Raw genomic sequence first — 22,513 nt, forward strand, 5'->3', positions numbered from 1 at the left:
GTGAATGTATGCCTATAGTGTGGTAATAAATAGTTATAACGAAATTCCCGGAACTTTCTGACTGTTCTCAAGGAACCTATTTTAAAGGCGATTAAGTGAATGTATGCCTATAGTGAGGTAATAAATAGTTATAACGAAATTCCGGGAACATTTTGACTGTCCCTCGTATTCTTCCAATACATTACTCACTAAAGCACAGTTATAGGTACTGTCCATCCGTAAAACTCTTTGTAAAAAATAAAACAAGCAGCAGTGTCATATGTACACCGCTGAAGAAGTTTGGTTTCTATGAGGTGATATTTTCTCAATTAACATTTTTATTGGAAGTGGCAGTAGATTTCTATCATGTTCGGTTTTAGTAGAGAAATTAGAGTGAAGTTTCATTATATTCTTGCGATACGCTTTATTGATTACAGAAAACTGCTTCTCGATATCTTTTATCATTTTTACTTTACGGCGATCAACGTTAAAACCAGGAAGTGGTTGATTTCTTTCACTTCCGGTTCGGATAAAGGATTAAGAGAGAAGATGGTATCTATTCTAGAACGCTAAATTGATTTCAACTCCCTTTCTCTTATCGTTTCTGTTCTACTGTATGTACATTAATATCCAAACCAGAAGTTGTGGATTTGTATCACTTCCGGTTTTAGTTGATAGTTAAGCATGGACATAATATGTCCTCTTGTGATGTTTAATCGATTGTTTGAAAAAGTTTCTTGTTATCTATTACTGTTTTTACTCTATAGTGATCAACGTTAAAACAAGAAATGGGTTTGATTCCTACCACTTTCGATTTGAAAATCATCTCCATAAACGAATCCAATTCCTCCAATTCCATAAACGAATCACCTCCATAAACGAATATACTGTATATAGAAGGTTTTGGTAAACTAAACCCTTTAAATATAAGCAAGTTCAATCCACACTCTGTGAATGCTTTGATTAAAGATATAGAAACTGGATTACATGAGACGTTCAGAGACAAGGTAATTAACGAAATTGAAAGTAAAATAGACATGTAGTTTGTAAGGAGTACTTAATTAAAGGGAAACGTTTACACTATTTTACTTTAAAATAGTTATTCACAATATCTAGACATGAATTGTTAAAGATTTGAAAGGAGTTTCAGATATAGATTTTTAATTATGAAATATGTCCAAATTAACTTAAAGTGGACTTGATTTTCTTGTGCACTAAAGGCTCTATATGGAAAACCGTGATAAGGCTGTAAGGTGTTTCACATCTTGAAGTTAAAGAAGTATTTTCTTCTAAAATGGTGTTAATTCCTTTTCCCTTCACTTCATTGAACAGAATCTATAATCATGATTTAGTGGGTAATGTAGCGAAAGAAACTACTTAGGAAAAGGACTCTCAGAAGCCCTAAAACAATGTATTGAGATTTTCATGTCCAGGATGCAAGGTAAGAATATTTTTTACTAGTGTTAAATATACAGCCTGTAAACAACAATACATCTTACATTTGGGAACCAATTGCTAAATACAATTATCAAGAAAATTAACCTAATTAAAATAGAATTTCAAAAGAATAAAATACAAATCTTACCAAATTATAGATGCTATTATCATATATATCCATATCTGAGTATCCATAGGGATATTGTAATGAACTGGAAACAATGTAATTGTTACATCACCAATCAACGCTGTATTAAACATTAGAAGACCAGGTTTTATTAAAGAAGCAGGTTGCTGCAGCAACTAAAAATAAGACAACAATAAAATTAATTATAATCCAAATAATTCCTTATATCTATATAATTCCTCATTATAACTTCTATGTTTTACCTTCTTAAATACTGGAAGTCGAAAACAATATTTCAAATACTAGCAGGAATGTATATGCAAAACTTCTTAGAGGAATTTGCATTTGTAAAGAATTATTATTTAAGTGACATAAATATTAAAAATTTAAAAAAAAAAAAAAATATTGAATATTTTCTCTCTAAATAAATAGAAAGAAAATTACTTTCTTTGTAGATCTTGTTCCGGAGAAATTAAAAAATCTCTATTGCTTGTAGAATTTTATTGATATGTTTGGAGAATTCTATTTAAAGATAAATAAAAACATATATACTTTTTAATGAAGAAAATTGTATAAGTAGAAGGAAAATAGACAAAAAGAATGGTCAGGATTTTAAAAATTAGAAACAGTGAATGAAATTTCTTAAAAATAAATCCTACGCTGAAATGTATTAGAGCAAAACATACAATGAAATTAACAAATATTAATGGAATTTAATAAATAGTATTACTATTAGTTAACACAGACTAGAATACATACAGACGAGCAACTTCCTATATGCACTATTGAAATCAGTTTGGATCGTCTGCACAGTGAAAGAACCAATCAACGCTCTCGGTAGGCGGAATCGGTGTTGTCCTGTGTGTATGGCGCTGCCATCGGTCTTGAAACGTGACGTCATGGGTTGTCATAGTAACCTGCGGATTGTTTTCGTCTTCTTCGCATCTCAGTGTTAGATGTACTGCAGAAAGATCAGATAAGCTTATGTTCACTTTTTCTTGTACTGTCTCTGGACTGGACGTTCCTTTCCAGCTTTTTTATATTAACAGATCTTTCTTTCTTTTAAAGAGTTCACTTTGAAAATATCTAAGTTCCACGAAGTACGTCGACATAAAAAGCTGTTCCCCAAATGCAACTAAAGGGGCGAAAGAGTAACAGTTACTTTCGAAATTTCCACGTAGGTGACGTCAAATTGACTGGTTAGTTCCATCGTCGCGTGTTAGAGGCGCTACTGTCGCCAAGTTTCCAGCTTTTCGCTGAGTTTGCTGTCTGTATATTCTAGTCTGTGTGTTAGTTAATATGTAATAAATATTTAAGAACATTAGTAAATACATTTTATAAACTTATACAGATTTTTATGATAAAGGTTTATGATGCAATTGAAAATTATTTTGTTAACGAATATAAGTTTCTATATGGATAAACAAACACGAAGCATTTAGATGAAAAATCACGAAGTTCAATAAAATGAACGAACTTAAGAGGCAAAACATTAACAAACACTGAAACAATGTTAAAAAGATAAAGCTACAGAAACTAAAAACTCAAATGTACTGCATATTATTATATTAATCACTAGACATAAATAAGATTTTAAAAAATTCATTGATAAAAGAGCTATGAGTACGCCATCAACTTAAGGAAAAATAAAGAAAATATCGTAACGTGACAATAGCAGATGATCAGACGCAAGATATGATCCTTATGCCTCATCCTTGAAAGGTCTAATGTTAAGAAATCGTTGTATTTGGCATCCTGAATATGTTCTTTCAGCCTAGTAAGTGTGTTCCAATTTGTCTCATGTCTATGTAAGGGTTTTGTCATGTGCATGAAATTTGACAGAAACCTGTGGACTCGAGCAGATTGGTGAAGAAGCTTTCATACCAAAATACTGTTCATTACCTGAATCTTCAAAATCTTGACGATTGTCAGCGAAAATTTAATAACGTTTAATATAATTTTTGAACGATATACAAGAATTTGGTGGGGAGGAAAGCGAATACCTCTGTTTATTCGTAATTTAACTCAGTTTATGAAACTTTCTAAATACAGAGTGAAGGTAACTTCATCAAGAAACTTCACGAGGTGGTTCGTTGTACGAATTGAAAGAAAAAAGTTCTAATAAACGTGAGCCACATGAGTCAAAAATGCCTCTTTTTAGTTATAATTCGTCGAAAATTCGAAAAATCACGTTTCAAAACACCCTGGCTTAAAAACTATAAGACGTATTGTAAGCTATTCAAGGAATTACATAGGAACTAGAATGCACTTAAATATCCATGTTTTAGAATCCTGTGGTACCGGAGAAACGAATGCAGCATTAGTGCTTAAAGGAGTATTCCATACCCTAACTTCCTTTATACAATTTATATCGCCGATACCGAAGGATGGTAAAATATGGATATTTAGATCGAATGCATACTAGTTCCTGTGTCATTCCTTGACAGATCTCATAGTTTTCAAGACAGAGGCCTTTCAAACGATATTTAGGAATTTCCGTCAGTTTATAACTGTACAGAAACGTTTTTTTTATTCATGTTTATTATAGCTTTTTTTCTTTCACTTCATATAAGGAATCACCTCCCAAAATTTATCAGTGGAGTTACCTTTCACCCTGCATAGTAATACCTGAATATTCTTAAACTTATCATAAAGCTTACTTTCGAATTTTCATTAAAGTATACCCTTGGCATCTTCTGGTATAGTTGGTACTAAGAAAAACTAACAAGAAAAACTAACAAAAAAAACAGTTGAACGGAATATAATTAAAATAAGAAAACATTAGTAAGCTACTTAGATATAATTGCCATGTTTAAGCATTGTATTATGACGATCTTTATAAGCTGACATCTTGTGAACATTAATTCTTCATTTTCATGACTCTTAATATTTGGTGCATAAATCTATTACTTCTTTTAGCTAAATATTATTAAAAATTCTTCCTCCTGATTTGAGTATAGTATAGTCGTTTACTTGTCTTTCTGCGTAAAATATGCCAATCATGTATTTGGTTGAAAATTCAAGAAATATTTTTGTATGTTGAATTTAGTGCAGTACGTTTTAAAGATACGCAAAATGATTTTTTAGTACTAATCCCAAAAGTGTCTCTATACAATCAATATAATTTATTTCAAGTCTTCAATTACGTGCTTATTTTAACCAAACAGAAGGAATACGTACGATGGCCACGATAATACTTATGGTAGCTGTTAATACTGCCGCTCCCGCTGCCGCCGGTCTTGAAACAGCTAAAGCTGTGATCACAAGGGCGCCACTAATTGGATTATTTGAGAATAAAATCTGTGAAGAAAAGATGAAACAATAAATTTATCAGAATATAACTATCACAAAAAAAAAAAGAAAAGAAAAGAAAAGAAAACATGTCATGCACGAGGGTGAGCTGACATATAGCGAGTCTACCTACGAAAGAATAACACGTCTAAATTATAATAAACGTGTGTATATTCTTTGTATCTCTACTGTACTTTCCATTAAATATGACTTGTAAATACTTTTTTCTTTCCAGATACTACAGGAGTAAGTGAAGTAGCACGGCGACGCCGACATAAGCCATACGACTCTTCAGTCTTCGGAGGACCCGCATTTCGAGGTGTTGCCTCACTAGACTCATCTGTCATACTCACTAGACTTCGCGCCCTCTGACTTATATATCTTTCTCAAGCTAAAGCATTTGCATGTAACACACTTTCCGTCAGATGACGCAGTCATTGATGCTATTGCGAAATTGTGTGACGACTAGGATCAAGTCTTCTACAGTGAGGGCATAATAAAGCTGGGGATGCAATTGGACACCTATGTACACTGCAGAAAGATTATGTAGAAGTTTGTATGCCTGTGGACATTCTTTTATAGGTGGGTGTAGTATTTGTCAGCCCGCCTAGTAAACCTCACAAATTAACTGTAAAAAGAGGCACTTTCTTTCGATATTGAGCCGGTCTCAGCCTTATTCATTATCACAGCCAACAAATAAGGAATTGAGTAATCACAGAGTAGATAATGAAGGTTGAACAATAAAAATTGGGTTGAACAAAATTTTGGCAAAATACCCACCACTCAAGTGAAAATAAGAAGTCTTGAAGTCCTGAAATCGAAATCGATATTTCAACTGAATTACAAGTTTAATGAATCCTACATGTCAAAAAAGTTGGTTTTTTTGGATCTAGTACGTCAGACCCTGAAGCGTCATCGATGTATCGAGAATAATATTAAACTTAGGTTTTCTTTTATGCAATTACTTTCTCGTATTTTGATCCGATACCCAAAAATAAAAGTAGCTTACAGTGCAAAATTTGATAACTAAAATTTTCTAGAAAAGGGTGACAATAATAGTAATTTAAGAAAAAGGATAGGGACCAAATGAAACTTATTCGTATTTGTACACTACTCTTCTTATTTTTTACCAAAGACTTGGATTATAACACATCGCACAATTGTTAATCAAATATTCATTTATGTAATATGAAAAATCTTTGCAGTAGTTTTTAATAAAGTCGTCCAAGAAAAACATATCTTTACTAATAAGAAATAGAATTATTTTACATTATAGGGTTCTTAATGAAATATTTATTTATGAAATGTGAAAGGAAATCGTAAGCTCAATTTTCTAGGAAATCTTTCAAGAAAAGCTCGCCTCATTTCTAGACTTTTAAAAGAAAGAAATGGATTAGACCATCAATAACTTACCGAACCAAAGCCTCTACAGAGAGTGTTGAGGTACTTCGGTAAAATCCATGGCGACAATGTTTTCTTTGTGTCTAAATAATCATTGATTGCTTGATGACTTCCAATGTAGTTCATCCATTTTGGAATCTGCAATGAACAAAAGTAATATCTAAAGTAATCATAAATGGTATCTCAATCAAATCTGTAGCCATTAACTGGAAAATATGGAATTAACTGGAATATATAATGTAGTACCATTAACTGGAAAATTCAAATTTTAATTAATGATTGGCTTTCTTAATCGAATTATATTTAGAATATACATAATTCTAATCACAAACTAATTACAACTTTCTTACAAGGCTGTCTATAATCTTTATTATAAATTAACTAGATATGTTACAGTTTCAGAAGTATATCACTTCCTTCTTCAGACTACTACTCCAACTGAGATGATTTCAGTTGTAGTAGTAGTCTGAAGAAGGAAGTGATATACTTCTGAAACTGTAACATATCTAGTTAATTTATAATAAAGATTATAGACAGCCTTGTAAGAAAGTTGCAATTAGTTTGTGAATAAGATGGACACAAGGCCTTTTTATCATAATATCCATAATTCTAATAGACTGTAAAGGAACTTTATCTACTAAGTTAATCTTAACTTTGGTTATTCATATCTTACGTGTAAAAGTTAGATTACCTTGATGAAGAATGTATTTTAGAGTCTCAAACACGTTCAATTGACGAAGTTGCTGCTTACTTATTCATCCTTAAAAATCATATTGTTGCAAAATAAAGTATTTTGTAGATATTATTATTAGATATGAAGATGGTATTTTAAACCCTCATTTTGTTTAGAAAAATAAATAAATAAAATAACTGGTTTAGAATGATATATGACAAATTTATTCATAAAAAAAATTTATTTCTTCCAAAACCTTAAAAGGAAGATATTATGAGATGAAAAACGATCGAAATCATTCACTCATTACAAACCCATTCAGAAAGTCATTAAAAATCCACCACAGAGCGCAATTAAAAATAAATTGAAAGGATCCCTAAGAAACCATTTAAAAAGTTTTATCATATTTCCTATGTAATGTCTATTTGTGAAAGACACAAATACAAATATCATTACAATCGTTGTGTGCCCACATTTCGCAGATAACTCAGTGTATTCATGGCTTTTCTCGGTTATCTGCCGTGCATTATCTCTCAGAACAAATTGCTTCATTAAGGGATTTTCACTCGATTGGTGCTTCTCAGACATATTTTCAGAACCGACATCAGATTCATATGATTCCTTATCTGAATCTTCAAGACACTTCCTGCTTACTGTCTGTTATTTTCTTTTAGTTTGAACTAGCAGAATGCCTGCTCTTTGCACGGGTAGAATATTTTCATTTTGGTCATAAAGAACACCAAAACTGTTACCAACCAAATTAGGGACCGCAAAAACTATGAATTTGACACTAATAAAGGTCATTAAATTACTTTTTACATGTCACTATCCCCCTTAGGATGAGGGCTGAGTTTGGATTTAAACGGCACCTAAACTAGTTCGTCTCAGCGACTCCGAAAACTATGAACTCGGCACTAATATCGGTCATTTTCGATCATTTATATATATATATATCTCCCCTCCCCTAAGTTCCACAGTCAAAGTGAAATTATACTAGGAATGCAATGTATATACCCGATTGCAATGAAATGAGCTGAGCGAGCTTAAACTACGTAATCAGGAAGCGTTTTTCGGTGATTATTCCTCGATGGTACATCGGATTTTTGATTTCGACCTATGTTCTCACTCAGCACGACATACTCTATCAGCGTGCTAAGTTTGGTTGAGATCGGCCAAACGGTCTAGGAGGAAGCGTTTTTCGGTGATTATTCCTCGATGGTACATCGGATTTTTGATTTCGACCTATGTTGTCACTCAGCACGACATACTCTATCAGCGTGCTAAGTTTGGTTGAGATCGGCCAAACGGTCTAGGAGGAAGCGTTTTTCGGTGATTATTCCTTGATGGTACATCGGATTTTTGATTTCGACCTATGTTGTCACTCAGCACGACATACTCTATCAGCGTGCTAAGTTTGGTTGAGATCGGCCAAACGGTCTAGGAGGGGTTCGCGGACAACCAAACGGCTAACCCGAGTACAAGAGCTTCGCTTCGCTCAGCTCAAAAAACCATCCCAAGCCCGAATCTCATCTGTGTTGAAAACTTCAGACATAGTCACTTTCATTTATACATATATATATATATATATATATTCTTAACGTTTTTATTATTTTCAATTTCTTTTCCCTTCAGCTAAGCCTGACCTCTTTCATTTTTCTTCAGCAGCCGGGGCTAAGATTTTTGGGCTTATATGCAAGAGCACCGATTTCTCTGTAAATTTGGGGGAGGCCATTCAGATGCAGAAGGTAGGCCTATATATATGAGGATTTTAAAACAAATTGCATTCAAACTATGCCAAATATTGTATATTCATAAATCCAATAGGGAGGCTGACATCAGCTTTGGACGGGGGCGCCCCGTAGGATCGGCGCCGTTGCTTATATGCAAAGAATTTCTGGAGGTTCATATTACAACCCTCACCATTGGAATTCAAACACTCATAATCAATATTTATAACTTGCAAAGTTGCATAGGGCACCACGAAAAGATCCTTTTGAACATGCTTTATCCATTGTAATAATATACTAACATTAATTTAATTAATTAAACACTGTATTTAAAAACAAAATAGTAACCTTTCGAAGTTTTTCAGTTTAAGACAATAAAAATAACGCGTTCACTCGGAAATTACAATCTTCAACTGAAAAAGAACACTCTGGTGGCAAAAGGCATTACTAAACTAACAGTTGAAGTCGTCATCGCCATGTTGACAGCGTTGTCTGAAGTAAAATATATTGAAGAGGGTCATAGTACATGAAGGGCTCATAATACCACGTTTACCTCTTTATGCGTCAGGTATGTATTAATAATACAATAATGAACTGTTAGGCCTTCATTCTCATAACCGAATTGCATAGCTTCCGCTGAAAGACACAGTGGAAAATGATAGTCTAACCAAGTGCCAACGTTGTAACTGGCTGCTTTGCCAAGCTTTTGCTAAACAATTTAATTACTACAATAATTCCTACAAAAAGTAAAATTGCGAGTTCAAGGTGCAAGGTAAAAGTGCAAGGTCATAACAGTTGGATGAATTATGGCAAATTGTTGATTGGCCGGCATGCACTTTATAGGTAAACATTTTTCAACTTCATTTTCGCTATTATAATCACCAAGAATAGGAGCATTAGCTTATGTAAGGTCTACTAAGTGTGCTACTGGGGATAGAATGATGGATTTTCCATTTTAATAGTACTAACAGTTTAGAAGAAGGAAACATGTATTATGCTTTCCCGTATTCATATATTATATTTGTATTCGGCTTCGTTAAATTCTAGAGACTATTCTTTCAGTACATCGAGCCTAGAGACTATTCTTTCAGTACACCACGACACACACACTTGACTTTGCTTCAGTCAATGAAATCTATTATCTCCGTGCGATTTTCACAATTTTGTCGTCCCTACGTCAAGAGCAGTGTTGGGTAAGTTACTTGTAAAACTGTAACGCGTTACAAGTTACTTTACTTTCTCTTAAAATGTAACGCGTTAGTAACGCGTTACTTGCCCCAAAAAAGTAACTGTTACTTTACTTCGAAAGTAACGCGTTACTAACGCGTTACTTTTAGGTCCGAAACTTTAAAAATGTGAAAAAATATGACTTTAATTTTCCGTACTACTATTACTACCGCTATTATTATTATTATTATTATTATTATTATTATTATTATTATTATTATTATTATTATTATTATTATTATTATTATTATTATTATTATTATTATTATTATTATTATTATTGCACGTTCTGAATCGCTTTATGTAAATGCATGGACAAATGTTTACTTCCTATATGAACATTTTCATATAATGTAACATTGATAAAATGCCATACTGCGTTACTCGTAGGGATGGAAACGAGTGAGTTCGAGCGAGTTTTCTTTGACACTCGATTCGACTAGAAACAGACATCATTGAGCTCGACCCGAGAACTCGACTAGAAAAATTTCCTCCAACTCAACTCGAATTGAGGTCAAGTTTCGAGTCGACTCGAGCCAAATCCGGTGTGTAGTTTCGAGTACATTCTTCAAGTATATTACATAGACAGTATAATTATTATCAATGACACTACTACTACTACAACTTATATTATTATTATTATTATTATTATTATTATTATTAATTATAACAACACTGTATATAAAAATGAAAGATAGGCGGTTTGTATTTGAATACTAAAAAACTAGCTGATTGCCATCCTCGGTAGTCATGAAGTCTAGGAGTCAAGGGCATTGTTCACGAGCTTCTGAATTTTGGTTGAGGATCTAGGTTGAGTATTCGGGCTCGAGCCAAACAATGTTAAAAGTTATAGGTCACTGGCCAAATATCTTCAAAACCGCTCGGCCCGGGTTTAGAATTGTCAAGGACTCGAGCAGCTCGGCTCACAGCTCATTCACTATCGATCCGAACCGAGAAGTGAGCCGAGCCAACTGCTCACCCAATCGACTCGGCTACAGCCCTCGGCCGAGCCGAGCAAATGGCTCATCCCTACCAAGCCAGCTCGAGCCGATGGTTCACCCTAAGTGAACCGGCTCGAGCCATCTTCTCAGTTGAGCCGAGCCGAGCTGAGCTTGTTATAAAAAATCTCTTGTGATCTCGCTACCGAGACGAGACGAGATGCGAGCAGTGTCCCCTCTCGTGAGCAACACTAAAAGTATTCCATATTACTGTTTAGCTTGCATTTCTCATGGCTTTCGTTTTCCAGTGTAATCAGGCCATGATTTCAAAACGACTTAAAACGAACGAGCCATTTATCAAACTAGACTGAACTCGAAACTCGACACGAAAAACTGAATCGGCTCGGAAATCGACTCGAGGATATTACCCTTGACTTGACTCAAAACTCGACTTGAATTCGAGTCGAGTCGAGTTTTAGCTTGACTCGTGCTCATCCCTATGCGTTAGAAAAAATGGTTGCTTATTAATATTTCTGCTAAACTTATTATATAATAATAACAATGTTGTTATGTAAAATTAAAAATAAAGAATATAGAGAAACATTACACTATTCTATAATCAACTTGACTGTAGGATAAGCAAACTGATCTGAAAGAACTCCAATATTACATACCATCAGCAAACTATTTTCTAGTAATAAAGTAGACCTGCTCATCAGAACACAGTTTATTCATATTAACCCCTTATTGTAAATCGTTAATTATGGCACCCTAGTTGTTGATAAATATTTTCTGCCGGGACACTTCAGACACTTTACTTTTAAATTCTGTCCACCATCATCCTCAGCTCTTAAGAAAAAATATTCTTTCAAATGTTCGAACGGTAAAATATTTTCGATCTCCATCTTTATAAAAACAACACCAATCAAAGTAAAATAGACTACCGGTATCATTTCACTCCTAGTTCACTCACTGAATGTATTGATTTGGAGCTTTCAAAATCTACGACAAAATCTTCTAGGTGCTGCTTGCAATCAGTACACGTGGTTTCCCTAAGGCTGTCCTCATCTTCAAAAAACAGCAAGTGGCACTACGAACTTATCTGTTTCTCTGTGTGTCTGTGACTGTCGGTCACTGACAAACGTAGTTCATGCTCGATTGTTTCATTCTGAGAAAATCACTTACAGGAAAGAAACATTTATTTCCGAAAAAAATATATACATATATTGTAGTTACTCATCCGAAATGTAACGCGAAAAAAGTAACGCAAACTAGGTACGTTACTTAAAAATTTGTAACGCGTTACCGTTACAGTTACTTTGGAAAAAATGTAACGCGTTACTAGGAAACGTTACTTAAAAAGTAACGCGTTACAAGTAACGCGTTACTTGCGTTACGTTACTTCCCAACACTGGTCAAGAGAGATGAAGGTGGAGGCTTCTCGGTCTCGAGGATCTAAGGTTACCCCTTGTTCTGCCTGGAAAAGGGCCTTCGAACACAAAATGCGATAACAACCAGCAGTAATGAGTAATAAGAAACGAAAACTTAAGTGAAATGAAAAGATCGAGCCTCTAAGGAACCGGATTGAGTCTGGAGAAAGCGTAAGATGAATTTACTCAGGTGAATTAAAAGGTGGATTCACTCAGTGTAGCTGACGGATTGATTCAGTGGATTCGGTTGATGGAACCAAACAACAAATACTGGATCCAGTTAATGGATTGATATGAATGGATGCGGAAAAAAGTAACACGTCAGAATACGGAGACATTGTATGACGAAGAAGCGTATGATGAACCTACTGCCTATGTCTAGAAACAACCAAACCTTTCTTCTTCGTTTCTATGTACGTTGTTTGCGTATAATTAATAAGAGCAAGAAACCAGGAAGAAATGAAAATTTTTGCTCATGTCTCGAGACATGTCCCTTCTTGTATACTTCTACTTATTTTCCCTTCCCTTTCAAAACCAACTTCCCAACAGCTTGTCAGATGATAGAAGTGGCTTGACCAGTTTGACTGAAAGGAAGAATCATATTGGAGAGCTATATTGCAACTCGAAACTATTCAATTCATCGAAACCTAAGAATTCGATCCAGAAGAAGAATCGAATCATTGCTTGGAGGAATCAAATTGGAAAACAAAAGAGGTCGGAATCATACAACTTACTTGAGCAAAGTATTTGATCCGAAGGAACGAATCCTTCTTTGCAATGATTAAAAACATCGGTTCTAGAAAAAGAACCAAATTGACCCTCTAGAATACTATGACGCCCAAATTATGCCATGATTTTGCATTCTGGTTGAATTTCCGTTATCTTGGATTTTACTCAAGAATTACTCTTAATCGCAATCATATGTTTCTTACTTATGTTAGTAAATAATTTCCAACTTGGGTAGAAAATTTGTACTTCATCGATTTTAGCAAATCTATTATAAGTACACACTGTCAGTGTTTTTTTTTTTTTTTTAATTTTATGTTTTCCGTAGCAAAATGCGAAACAAAATTTAAATTTACATCGCAATTTGTAAGTTTTATATCGCACTATAAAGAGCATTATTATTATTATAACAGCCGACAAAACATTATTATTATTTCATAGTGAAATAGTAAACATTTTCTATGCATCACAAAAAAGTAATAATGAAAAGCAAAGTAAGGGAAAATAACAGCTATTATATTTTTGAACAGTTTTAACTTTGACGTTCTACATATTGTTTAAGCTTGTAGCTGTTTTTGAATGTGTCCATATAGTTTCTTTCTTTCTTTTTTTCTTTTTTTTTTTATTCGTAATGACTGAAAAAACGGGTAATATAATTGGAATTACGCACAACGGAGTCAACTTCATTTTTTACTATAAACAAAATAACTTGTTTCACACAAAGTCCAGTTTCTAATTGTAACCAGCTGCTACTCTTATTAAATTCGTTTTCCTTATTTTAAACATGTTAAATCGAACAGTATTTTCTCCCCGGAACTTCAGCGTAAAATAAGCAAGCATAGCAAAACACATATATTTTGAGGCCAATATTATGAAGCAAATTTGAAAAATAGAAAGTCAAAAAAGAGTACTGCTAAGGTTCCGTATTTTAACTAGTAATCTACTTTTTCAAAAGTAAGCTCGAGTCTTGGATTTGGAGAGTCGATTGAGCCACTTTCTTTACAGAGAGAATAAATTGTCGAAGAGGATATGGTCTCTGTCATCAGTTCTATGGTCTTTTTTCAAGCCAACAGACACCAAAAAGTAAACGTCGGCTTTCCAAGAAGACTAATCACTGAGCTTTAACTATATGTAAGATCGAAAGAGTACATTCTGTAGTAAAAGGAAGATAATGATAAACTATTTTTTGTTGCAAAAATAGCCCACTTCGGTAATAAATTATGACCATAGATGCATCGCATTTTGCGATACAATTTTTCGTTTGCATCGCATTTCTAGGGTTTTGTGTAGTGAACTACGATGCGATACCGTTTAAATAAAAAGCTGGTACACACTGTATGTTTACTTTCAGTTTGACCTTAAATTAACGTTTAAAAGTATTTTTCTTATCTATTTCCAACCGAAATGAAATCTTTGAGTTTTACTTCCCACGGTTATGCCGATTAGGCTAAAGGAGACGGTGATTATGAGTAATGAATGAAATGGTGGAATGAAGAAAGTGGGAGGAAACGGGAGAACCCCGAGAAAACCCACGCACACGGTGTTTGTCCACCACAAAGTCCACTTGGCGGGGGGTGGGATCGAACCCGGGACCCCAAGCACCAGAGGTGAACACTCTACCACTGAGCCACCGCGGCCCCTTATTTCCAACCGAATTCTCGTTCTAAACAGAAAGTAGTGAAATTTTTAGAAAAAATTTAAAATTAGTGAAATTTTCTAAAGAAAATTAAACTAAACACTAATCCTAAATTTGATGTCCAATAACTTAGGAACCAAAGGTCAGCTCAGGGAAATATTTCATATGCTTAGTACTTAGATGAAGATCTGTTAACGCATCCACGTAAAGTTTGGTCATGATCAGATTAGTTTTGTGTACACGTACGATTAGGCCCTACCCTAAATCCAAACGTCAAATCGAGGGCCAATAACTTGGGAACCAAATGTCAGTCAGGGAAATTATCTAACATACGTACTAAGCAAGTCAAGTTATGCCTTCATGCCAAGTTTAGTCCGGATTAGATGACTTCGGTCTAGATTGCGCACGACACATGCTATTGTCCTAAATGATTTATTAACTAGTAAATAGTTGACTTTCTGCGGTTTTGTATTTTGAAAAATCTATTTCAACTGACTTTATATGTTTTCATTTATATATATATATATATATATATATATATATATATATATATATATATATATATATATATATATATATATATATATATATATATATATATATATATAAACATTAACTTGAGAAGTATAAAGTGAATGAATAAATGAAGAAATACATACTTGTAGGCAATCTTTGTCCACAGTTTTCTCTGGTTTCCATGTTTAACCATTCATGAAGGTTAAGGTTTAAAGTTAATTATATAGTTTTTAAAATTTGTACGATGAAACTTAGCCCAACTGTACAGCTTTCGTAAGTAGTGTTGGGTAACGAATGAGTTATTCCAGTGGATGGAAGACAAAAACGAAAACACGTTTACGAAGGTCAGTCTGTCACTCACTGATCATTTTGTGCTTCTAAAATGTAAAATGTTATACTTTCGTCTTTTCCATTTCAAGGTTGGATACAACCCGTAAAGAGAAGTGACCAAACACTAAAGTTTGGTCTTCTAGCTGTTTCGTCAATACATTATAAATAAAAAGGTATGGGCCACCATACTAACATTTCTCGCTCTCATTTCTTATATTGAGTTGCCATTCTCATAGAATTACTAAACTAACCACTAGAGTCACAATTGGCTGCAAAAGCGTTGTCCTTTCAACCGTACTGCTGTATGACAAAAGCGCGCTAATATGGTATTCCGTGCTGTGAATGTCAGTTGTTTGAAAGGAGGAAATCCCTTTTTCTGCCTTATGGTTGTACAGAGAGGTTTACAACAGAAAATGATATATAGGTTCACGCTTAAGTTACACCTATCTTTAGATATAGGAAAGCGATTTATCTGCCAAAGTGCCCTAATGTGTAAAATCAAGGTTATAGTTGTGGCCCATTTATTAATTCCTTAACTGCAGGAGCCTTGCTCAATTGCCTCGAAAGTTAAAGTTCATTTTATTTTAGTCATGAATGAGAGGAGGTTTATAATTTTCAAAAAAAACTTAAAAATAATTGATAACTTATCTACAGACATTAGTGACTTGCGGCCAGACTAAGCCGACATATTACATTAAGTGCAAGAATGTATGGCTGCTGAGAGAAGTGAATATTGTTAACATAGCGATCATTGTCTATTATTAACCCTTAAATACTGTGGAGAGAAAAAAGTTACACCAGTGTTGCCAATTTGGGGGAAAAGTCGCTAAATCTAGGGGATTCGACGTTTACGATGGCGACAAAAAATAATTTTTCGGATTAGCGACTTTTTTGGTGATTTTTGAGTGACAGCTTGGCGACTTCTCTTGGTTTCTTACAAATCTAGCGACTTTTGTGCTCCGAACAACTTATTCTATAATCAAGTACTATTAGCTCGAATCGGTTCAGATGTGTTTACTTTCCTTTTGCTTATTTGAATCAGTGCAGGTGTTGACGAGCTGGGAAAGTACATATAGCGTTCATGTCCATATTCTCGCTTTGATTGATTTTATCTCTTGGCCTCTAAGGAGGATCAACTCTAACCTTTAACGTCATTTAGTTTGCAAAGCTTCCGTTTAGAAGCACGAATAATGCATTATCGATAGCAAGCTTATTATCGGTAGAAGCGTGAATAAAACTCAAGTGGATGTAACATGTTTTCTTTGTGCACTTTTACTTTAGTTCCCTTTTCTAAACACATTTTTGATTTCGTTAAAGTGACATTGATCATAAAGTAAAATATATACATGTATATATTATATTAAAAGTAAAATTATTGTTAGTTACATATGATTCTTTCATTTACGTTTCTACGTATACCTGGATGACCAGACGTCCCGTATTAGCCGGGACAGTCCTTTTTTTCAACCGCTGTCCCGTTTTTTCTGATTCTCAAACGGGACGCCTAAATGTCCCGTTTTTAAGCAAAAGTGACCCAGGTGTCCCGTAATTATTATTCTAAATATAAATGGTCAATGCAGATTCTACACTCTTCCGTACCAACACTCATTGGGAAGGTTCAGCTGTGTATGGAACTTCTGAATGTTCCAAGCATAGCTTTACTTCATCAGCAATCAACTTTCCATTCCGCAGTAGGAAAGATACATGGTCAAAAATTTACAGTTTTTGAGGTAATTTCTGTTTTATATGATTTAAACAAAAATTTAGCTTCAAAATCTCAAGATTGCTTCATTTCAGTAGCTGCGAGGAAAACTCTTGAATTTGGATAGGGGAAGTTTTATTTCTGAAGGAGCTAAGATTCGCCAGTATGTTCACATTTCCTATCAAACTGCAGTTGAATATTTAGATAAGTGAATAAAAGCCCTTGAAACTTTTGAAGCATTTTAGTTAGATTACGCTTATTGGTGTACCATGTTGGCAGGATATACAAAAACTGTAGACTTTATTCAGGGAAATAGTCCTTTCGTTCAGATTGATGATACTGCTCTTTACGACGACTGCGTGTATTTAAAAGAATACTTGACACCAAAAATATTGACTAAGTGGATCTCAAATAGAGTATCTCCTGACAAATTCTGGGTAGAAGTATTTTCCCATTTCTGTTCTAACGTACCGTACCAACTCTTCTAAAAGTTATGGAGCTCCTTCTCTGTTTACCCGGGACTAATGATCCAACTGAACGTGTATTCTCGTACATGAATGTTTTCTGCACAAGTAAGAAAACCCAACTGTCTATAGATACTTTGAAAGCTGTGCTGATCAGTAAGATTAATTTTGATCAGTCCTGTATTAATGTCTACAAACTGTTGAATGCAAACAAAGAACTGTTAAAGAGGATCCAGTCATCCCAAAAATAGCAGTGAAAGTTATGCTAGATGATACAGTAAAGAATAACGGATGTTCAATAATGAGGTAAGTAGTTTATTAGTAGTTAAAGGTACTGTTGGATAGTACTTAAGTTAGAAACGATACTCTTACTTGTGTATTTTATAATTAAAAACACTAGTGAGTCCCAAAATGCAACCTGGAAGTCAGATATCTACCCCCGTCGCCGATTCACATGCGTCCCGTTTTAGCAAGTAAAAATTCTGGTCACCTTGACGTATACTTTTTTGTAGCGTAGATAGTATTGTGGCTTGAAATGATTACATACTTGATATATATAATTTTTAGCGACTTTTCGCCCAAAATTGGAGTCGTTTCTTCTCTCATTTAGCGACTTTTTGTATAAACTTGTTGGCAACACTGAGTTACACTTATATTCTGGTGGGATCTGAAAGACACCAACTGTTTCTTTCGCGATTGCTGACTTTGAAGTGTGTTCTCTAATTCCATGCCTAAGTTAGTGTTCTTCTGTTTCTTTCTCGTATTACAAAGTTACCATATGAATTCGTTGAACGATTAAATGAAATCTACTGAGAAGTTACTAGTGTCACGTTGAGAAACATGGGGCTGGATAAGATTTTTTTTTTCACGGAGACAATCAATGTTCTTTCTTCTGTTTTTTTTCTTTCTTCTTACTTTCATTTCCAGATATGCAATACAAAATTGCGCTGAAAAATCACATCTTTCAGGATATACAGATATAGCTCTCCAAACTAGAACTTTTCGAGTTGACTGTACCAGCAACGCTCAGAAGAATATTATTGTGAATATTAACAAATTTGAAGCAAATAAATACCATTTACGTCATGTTCAATGTTTCGCGTCAATTCTGTTGAAGTCATTTTCAGAAATGTGAAATATAGCTTAGTAAGTTTTATTAATAGGCTACATGATAATTTCTGACCTTTAGCGCCAACTTCAAAGGGCAACATTGAACTAATTGTTTATCCTTAAATAGGCGAGTAAGAACAAGTTGAATCCGGAAATTCTGTACAAATCAGTCTTGTCTAGGTTTCATTAATACGATTCTCACCGTTAAGGTCCATATATTAATCAAATTACCATAAATATTCCTCCACTGTTGCCAAGTCACTTGCCGCGAACGAACAAGTTGTCACATAGGATTACCTGCTAGCTTCTTTCTCTTTACGCATTTATTCTCGAAATACATAAAGTACGTTGGTAATACATGATAAAGTATAATATCCAGAGGAAGAAGACATTTCAGTGCTTAGAACGATATATAAATGTTGAAGATCGCTGGCCTCTTTCGACAAATATAAGTAGTCAAAAAAACGGACTTGCGCTGTGGTGTCAGTTTAGTTGCATTTTTTCATTCCAACATCTAGTTCTTAAGATAATTAAAAACAAATCAAGCTTCAAGAAAAATTTAATACCATTTCATTCTAATCAATAATAATCAGGGAATAACATTTTCAAGTTTCAGAACGAAATTTTTATTAATTATTGCACTAAATTGGAACAAATTTTAATTAATTATTAATTAAATATATAAGCGCATATTGATTATATCAACATAAAATTTATCATTACTACTATTAAATATATTGCTATAATGTTATATACTCAGATCATTTCGATAAATTGCGTTCTTTAGTAATTCTGAGTAGAGTGCCAACGCCCTTAAGTGGAGTTATTGTAACTGAACTTCAAATTTGAATTATATACGAGGTGTTATAGGAAGAAAAGAAAATATTGTTACGAAATGAAATGAAATCTTTTAGTTCTACGTCCCATGGTTATGCCAGCTAGGCTAAGGGAGACGGTGATGAATAAAGTGGGAAGAAACGGGAGAACTCCAAGAAAACTGACAAACACGGTGTTTGTCCACCACAAAGCCCACTTGACGCGAACTGGGATCGAACCAGAGACCCCACACACCAAAGGTAAACGCTCTAATTTTTTTTTTCAAAAATTAACTGATTCACCTAACGTACCGTACCTCATTAACTTGTTTAACTGGTTATTACTAGGTTTTTACTTGTTTTACTCGTTTAACTCCTTTTTCTATTAACCTAGAACGACAGGGACAAGAACACAGAAATATCGAGGACAGTTGAAATTCTAAAGGCTCTGCCACCGGGAATCGAACCAAGGACCCCATTGAGCCACCGTGTCCCCTTGTTACGAAATTTCATGCTAGATTTTCTGTTGGGATTACACATGAAATTGAGGGTATCAGGCTCGCTTTTTACATTTTTAATATTCTCCTTTCTCCTTAAGTTAATTACTAAAATTTAAAAGGGTGGGGAGTGGATTCAGCTTAGCGTAGAGCCTAAAAAAAAAAACTATTTTAGAAAATATCTTTAAGCTTTAGTAATTCCGTTTAGAGGTATAGAGCAGCGTTTCTCAAAATGTGGTCAGAAAATTATACGAGTATGTGATGCTTAAAATCCATAGTAAGGTGCTTGTGGTCCTCGTAGATTCAACATTAGTCCAAAAACACAGGGGAAAAAAATCAAAGAAAATTGCATATCATGTGTTATAGTTGAGAATCTCAAACAAAGTTTTGAAATTATTTGTGCAGAGTTTTCACTTCCTCTTCCAGCTTTCAATTATTTAAAGAAAAAATCCTGTTATCTGTGAAATTTTTTTCTATTAACAATAAAACGTGATGATAATTTTAATTAATAGAAGGCGCCGCAGCGTTCATAGCGTAATTTGAGTCGCGTAGTACAATGACGTAATGTTTGAATGCGTGCCGCCTCACGTAATGCATTTCATGCCATTTCGGGTTTTAGTTCGATATGCATGGTAGAGTGCAGAGCAACGTGCCTTTGTCGTTGAAAGTTACTTCAAGAATAATGATTCTGTAATTGCTGCTTAGCGTCTATTCAGGCAACATTTTAACATGGAACAACGAAGTCATGGGAAAGTTCCAGGTGAACAAACCCTTGTAAAGTGGGTAAGCTCATTTCGATTAACAGGTTCTGCTTGCAATCGCAAACCAGGAAGAAGCGAAAGATCTGTGCGAACACCAGAAGCCATTGACAATATTCATGCTGCAATATTGCGTAGCCCCAAAAGGTCTGCTCGTCGACATTCCCAATGTTTACAAACATCCGATCACTCATTCAGGAAAATATTGCACGATAATCTCCATTTTCATGTTTATAAGCTGCAAATTGTTCAGAAAATTAAGCCTTGCAATCTGCATAACCATGCATGATCTTTGTGAAAATCTAGGAATGTTGCACACCATAATGATGTCAGATAAGACGCATTTCAAATTATGTGGTTATGTCAATCAACAGAACTTACGTTACTAATGTGATGCATGAACTGCACATCACGCTCTTGCACAGCTCTCGTGTCAAAGTGTTGTGGGGTGGTGTTTCCTTTAGGATTATTGGGCTTTATTTTTTCGTGAACGATTCAGATAGACCTGTAATTGTCATCAGTGAATGCTACCTAAGGATTCTACAAGACTTTGTTGTTCCGCAATTACAGATTATGTTAAATGTGAATATAGACCCATTGTAGTTTCAACAAGATGGATCGACTTCGCATACAACCGGAATTTGAATGCTTTCTTGCAACAGACCTTTCCGGGCAGAGTAATTTCTCGTTATGGTGACATCTCCTGGCCGCCACGGTCACCCGACCTCACATGTGATGATGTCTTCCTTTGGGGGTACCTCAAGCAAGAAGTATTCCGAACACAGTGCGCTACCATTCCTGAGTTAAAGGACTGCCCTTTCCGGATCCTGGCTTTTTGGGCCATTTTTTAGACTTTCAGTCAAGCAGCTACTGTATCGTCACTATTTATCCTAGGATCATGGTTCATACCTCATTCTCTTCAGAATAGAGCTGGCTTTCAAATGGTACAACTTGCGTGCTCATACCATATACCAGAAGCGGGAAAAAATGTCAAAGTGAAAATTTCGGAGGGAAAATTTTTTTCTCGAACTTTGGCCCCCCCCCTGGACCCCCCTGTGTGATCGTAGCCATCTAAAAAAATCTGATAAATAGCACATAGTATACTGAATGTGTGTGCCAGATTTCAAGTTTCTATCTTGAATAGTAAGGGCGGGAGAATTTTTATCAAAAATTCCCACAGTGCCCCAAGGTACCATAAAACACTATGATCTCAGGGAAAAAAATTCCCGAAACATCCCTAATTACCCTAAGGTCATGTTTCGCCCATCATTCTCTTCAGAATAGAACTGCCTTTCAGGCGGTACCATTCATATGTCTCCATCATGTATCTAAGGCGGGAAATTCCTGAAAAAAGGGATTTTGGGGGGCAAAATTTCCCGTTTTTCAACTTTTGCCCCTCTGGACCCCCCTGTTTTTACGCTGAAATCGGAAAAAAACTTCTGGTAAATATTACTCGGTGGACTGAATGTTTGTGCAAAATTTCAATCTTCTACGTGAAAAAATAGGCCCGCCAGAAAAAATTTCCCTACCATGCCCCACTTTTACCCTATACAGAAGTATATTTGGATAAAAATTCACTGAGACGGCCCTAATTACCCTAGAATAATAATTCGACCGTCGTTCTTTTCAGAATGGAACGGCCTTTCAGACGGCATGACTCGCGTGGTCCTATCATGTTTTTTTGGCTTGAAAATTAGGAAATACGGGATTTTTGGAGTAAAAAATCCCC

The 22,513-nt window shown here is 34.7% G+C and overlaps 1 protein-coding gene across 2 annotated transcripts in view; it reads right to left on the reverse strand.

The window, feature by feature from the left end:
* The window catches only part of LOC145683964 (urea transporter 1-like), a 128,636-nt gene that overhangs the window by 27,271 nt on the left and 78,852 nt on the right, over positions 1 to 22,513 (reverse strand). For both annotated transcript variants that reach the window (XM_081755690.1, XM_081755691.1), the window contains 3 exons: positions 6,248 to 6,373; positions 4,724 to 4,843; positions 1,565 to 1,719 (listed from right to left, as the gene is read on the reverse strand). In XM_081755690.1, the coding sequence (XP_081611816.1) occupies positions 1,565 to 1,719; positions 4,724 to 4,843; positions 6,248 to 6,373 (401 nt within the window). The remainder of the gene's footprint in view (positions 1 to 1,564; positions 1,720 to 4,723; positions 4,844 to 6,247; positions 6,374 to 22,513) is intronic.

Source organism: Thermobia domestica, chromosome 4 (genome assembly GCF_964235325.1).
Source record: "Thermobia domestica chromosome 4, izTheDome1.hap1.1, whole genome shotgun sequence".
In the NCBI taxonomy this organism is placed as follows: domain Eukaryota; kingdom Metazoa; phylum Arthropoda; class Insecta; order Zygentoma; family Lepismatidae; genus Thermobia; species Thermobia domestica.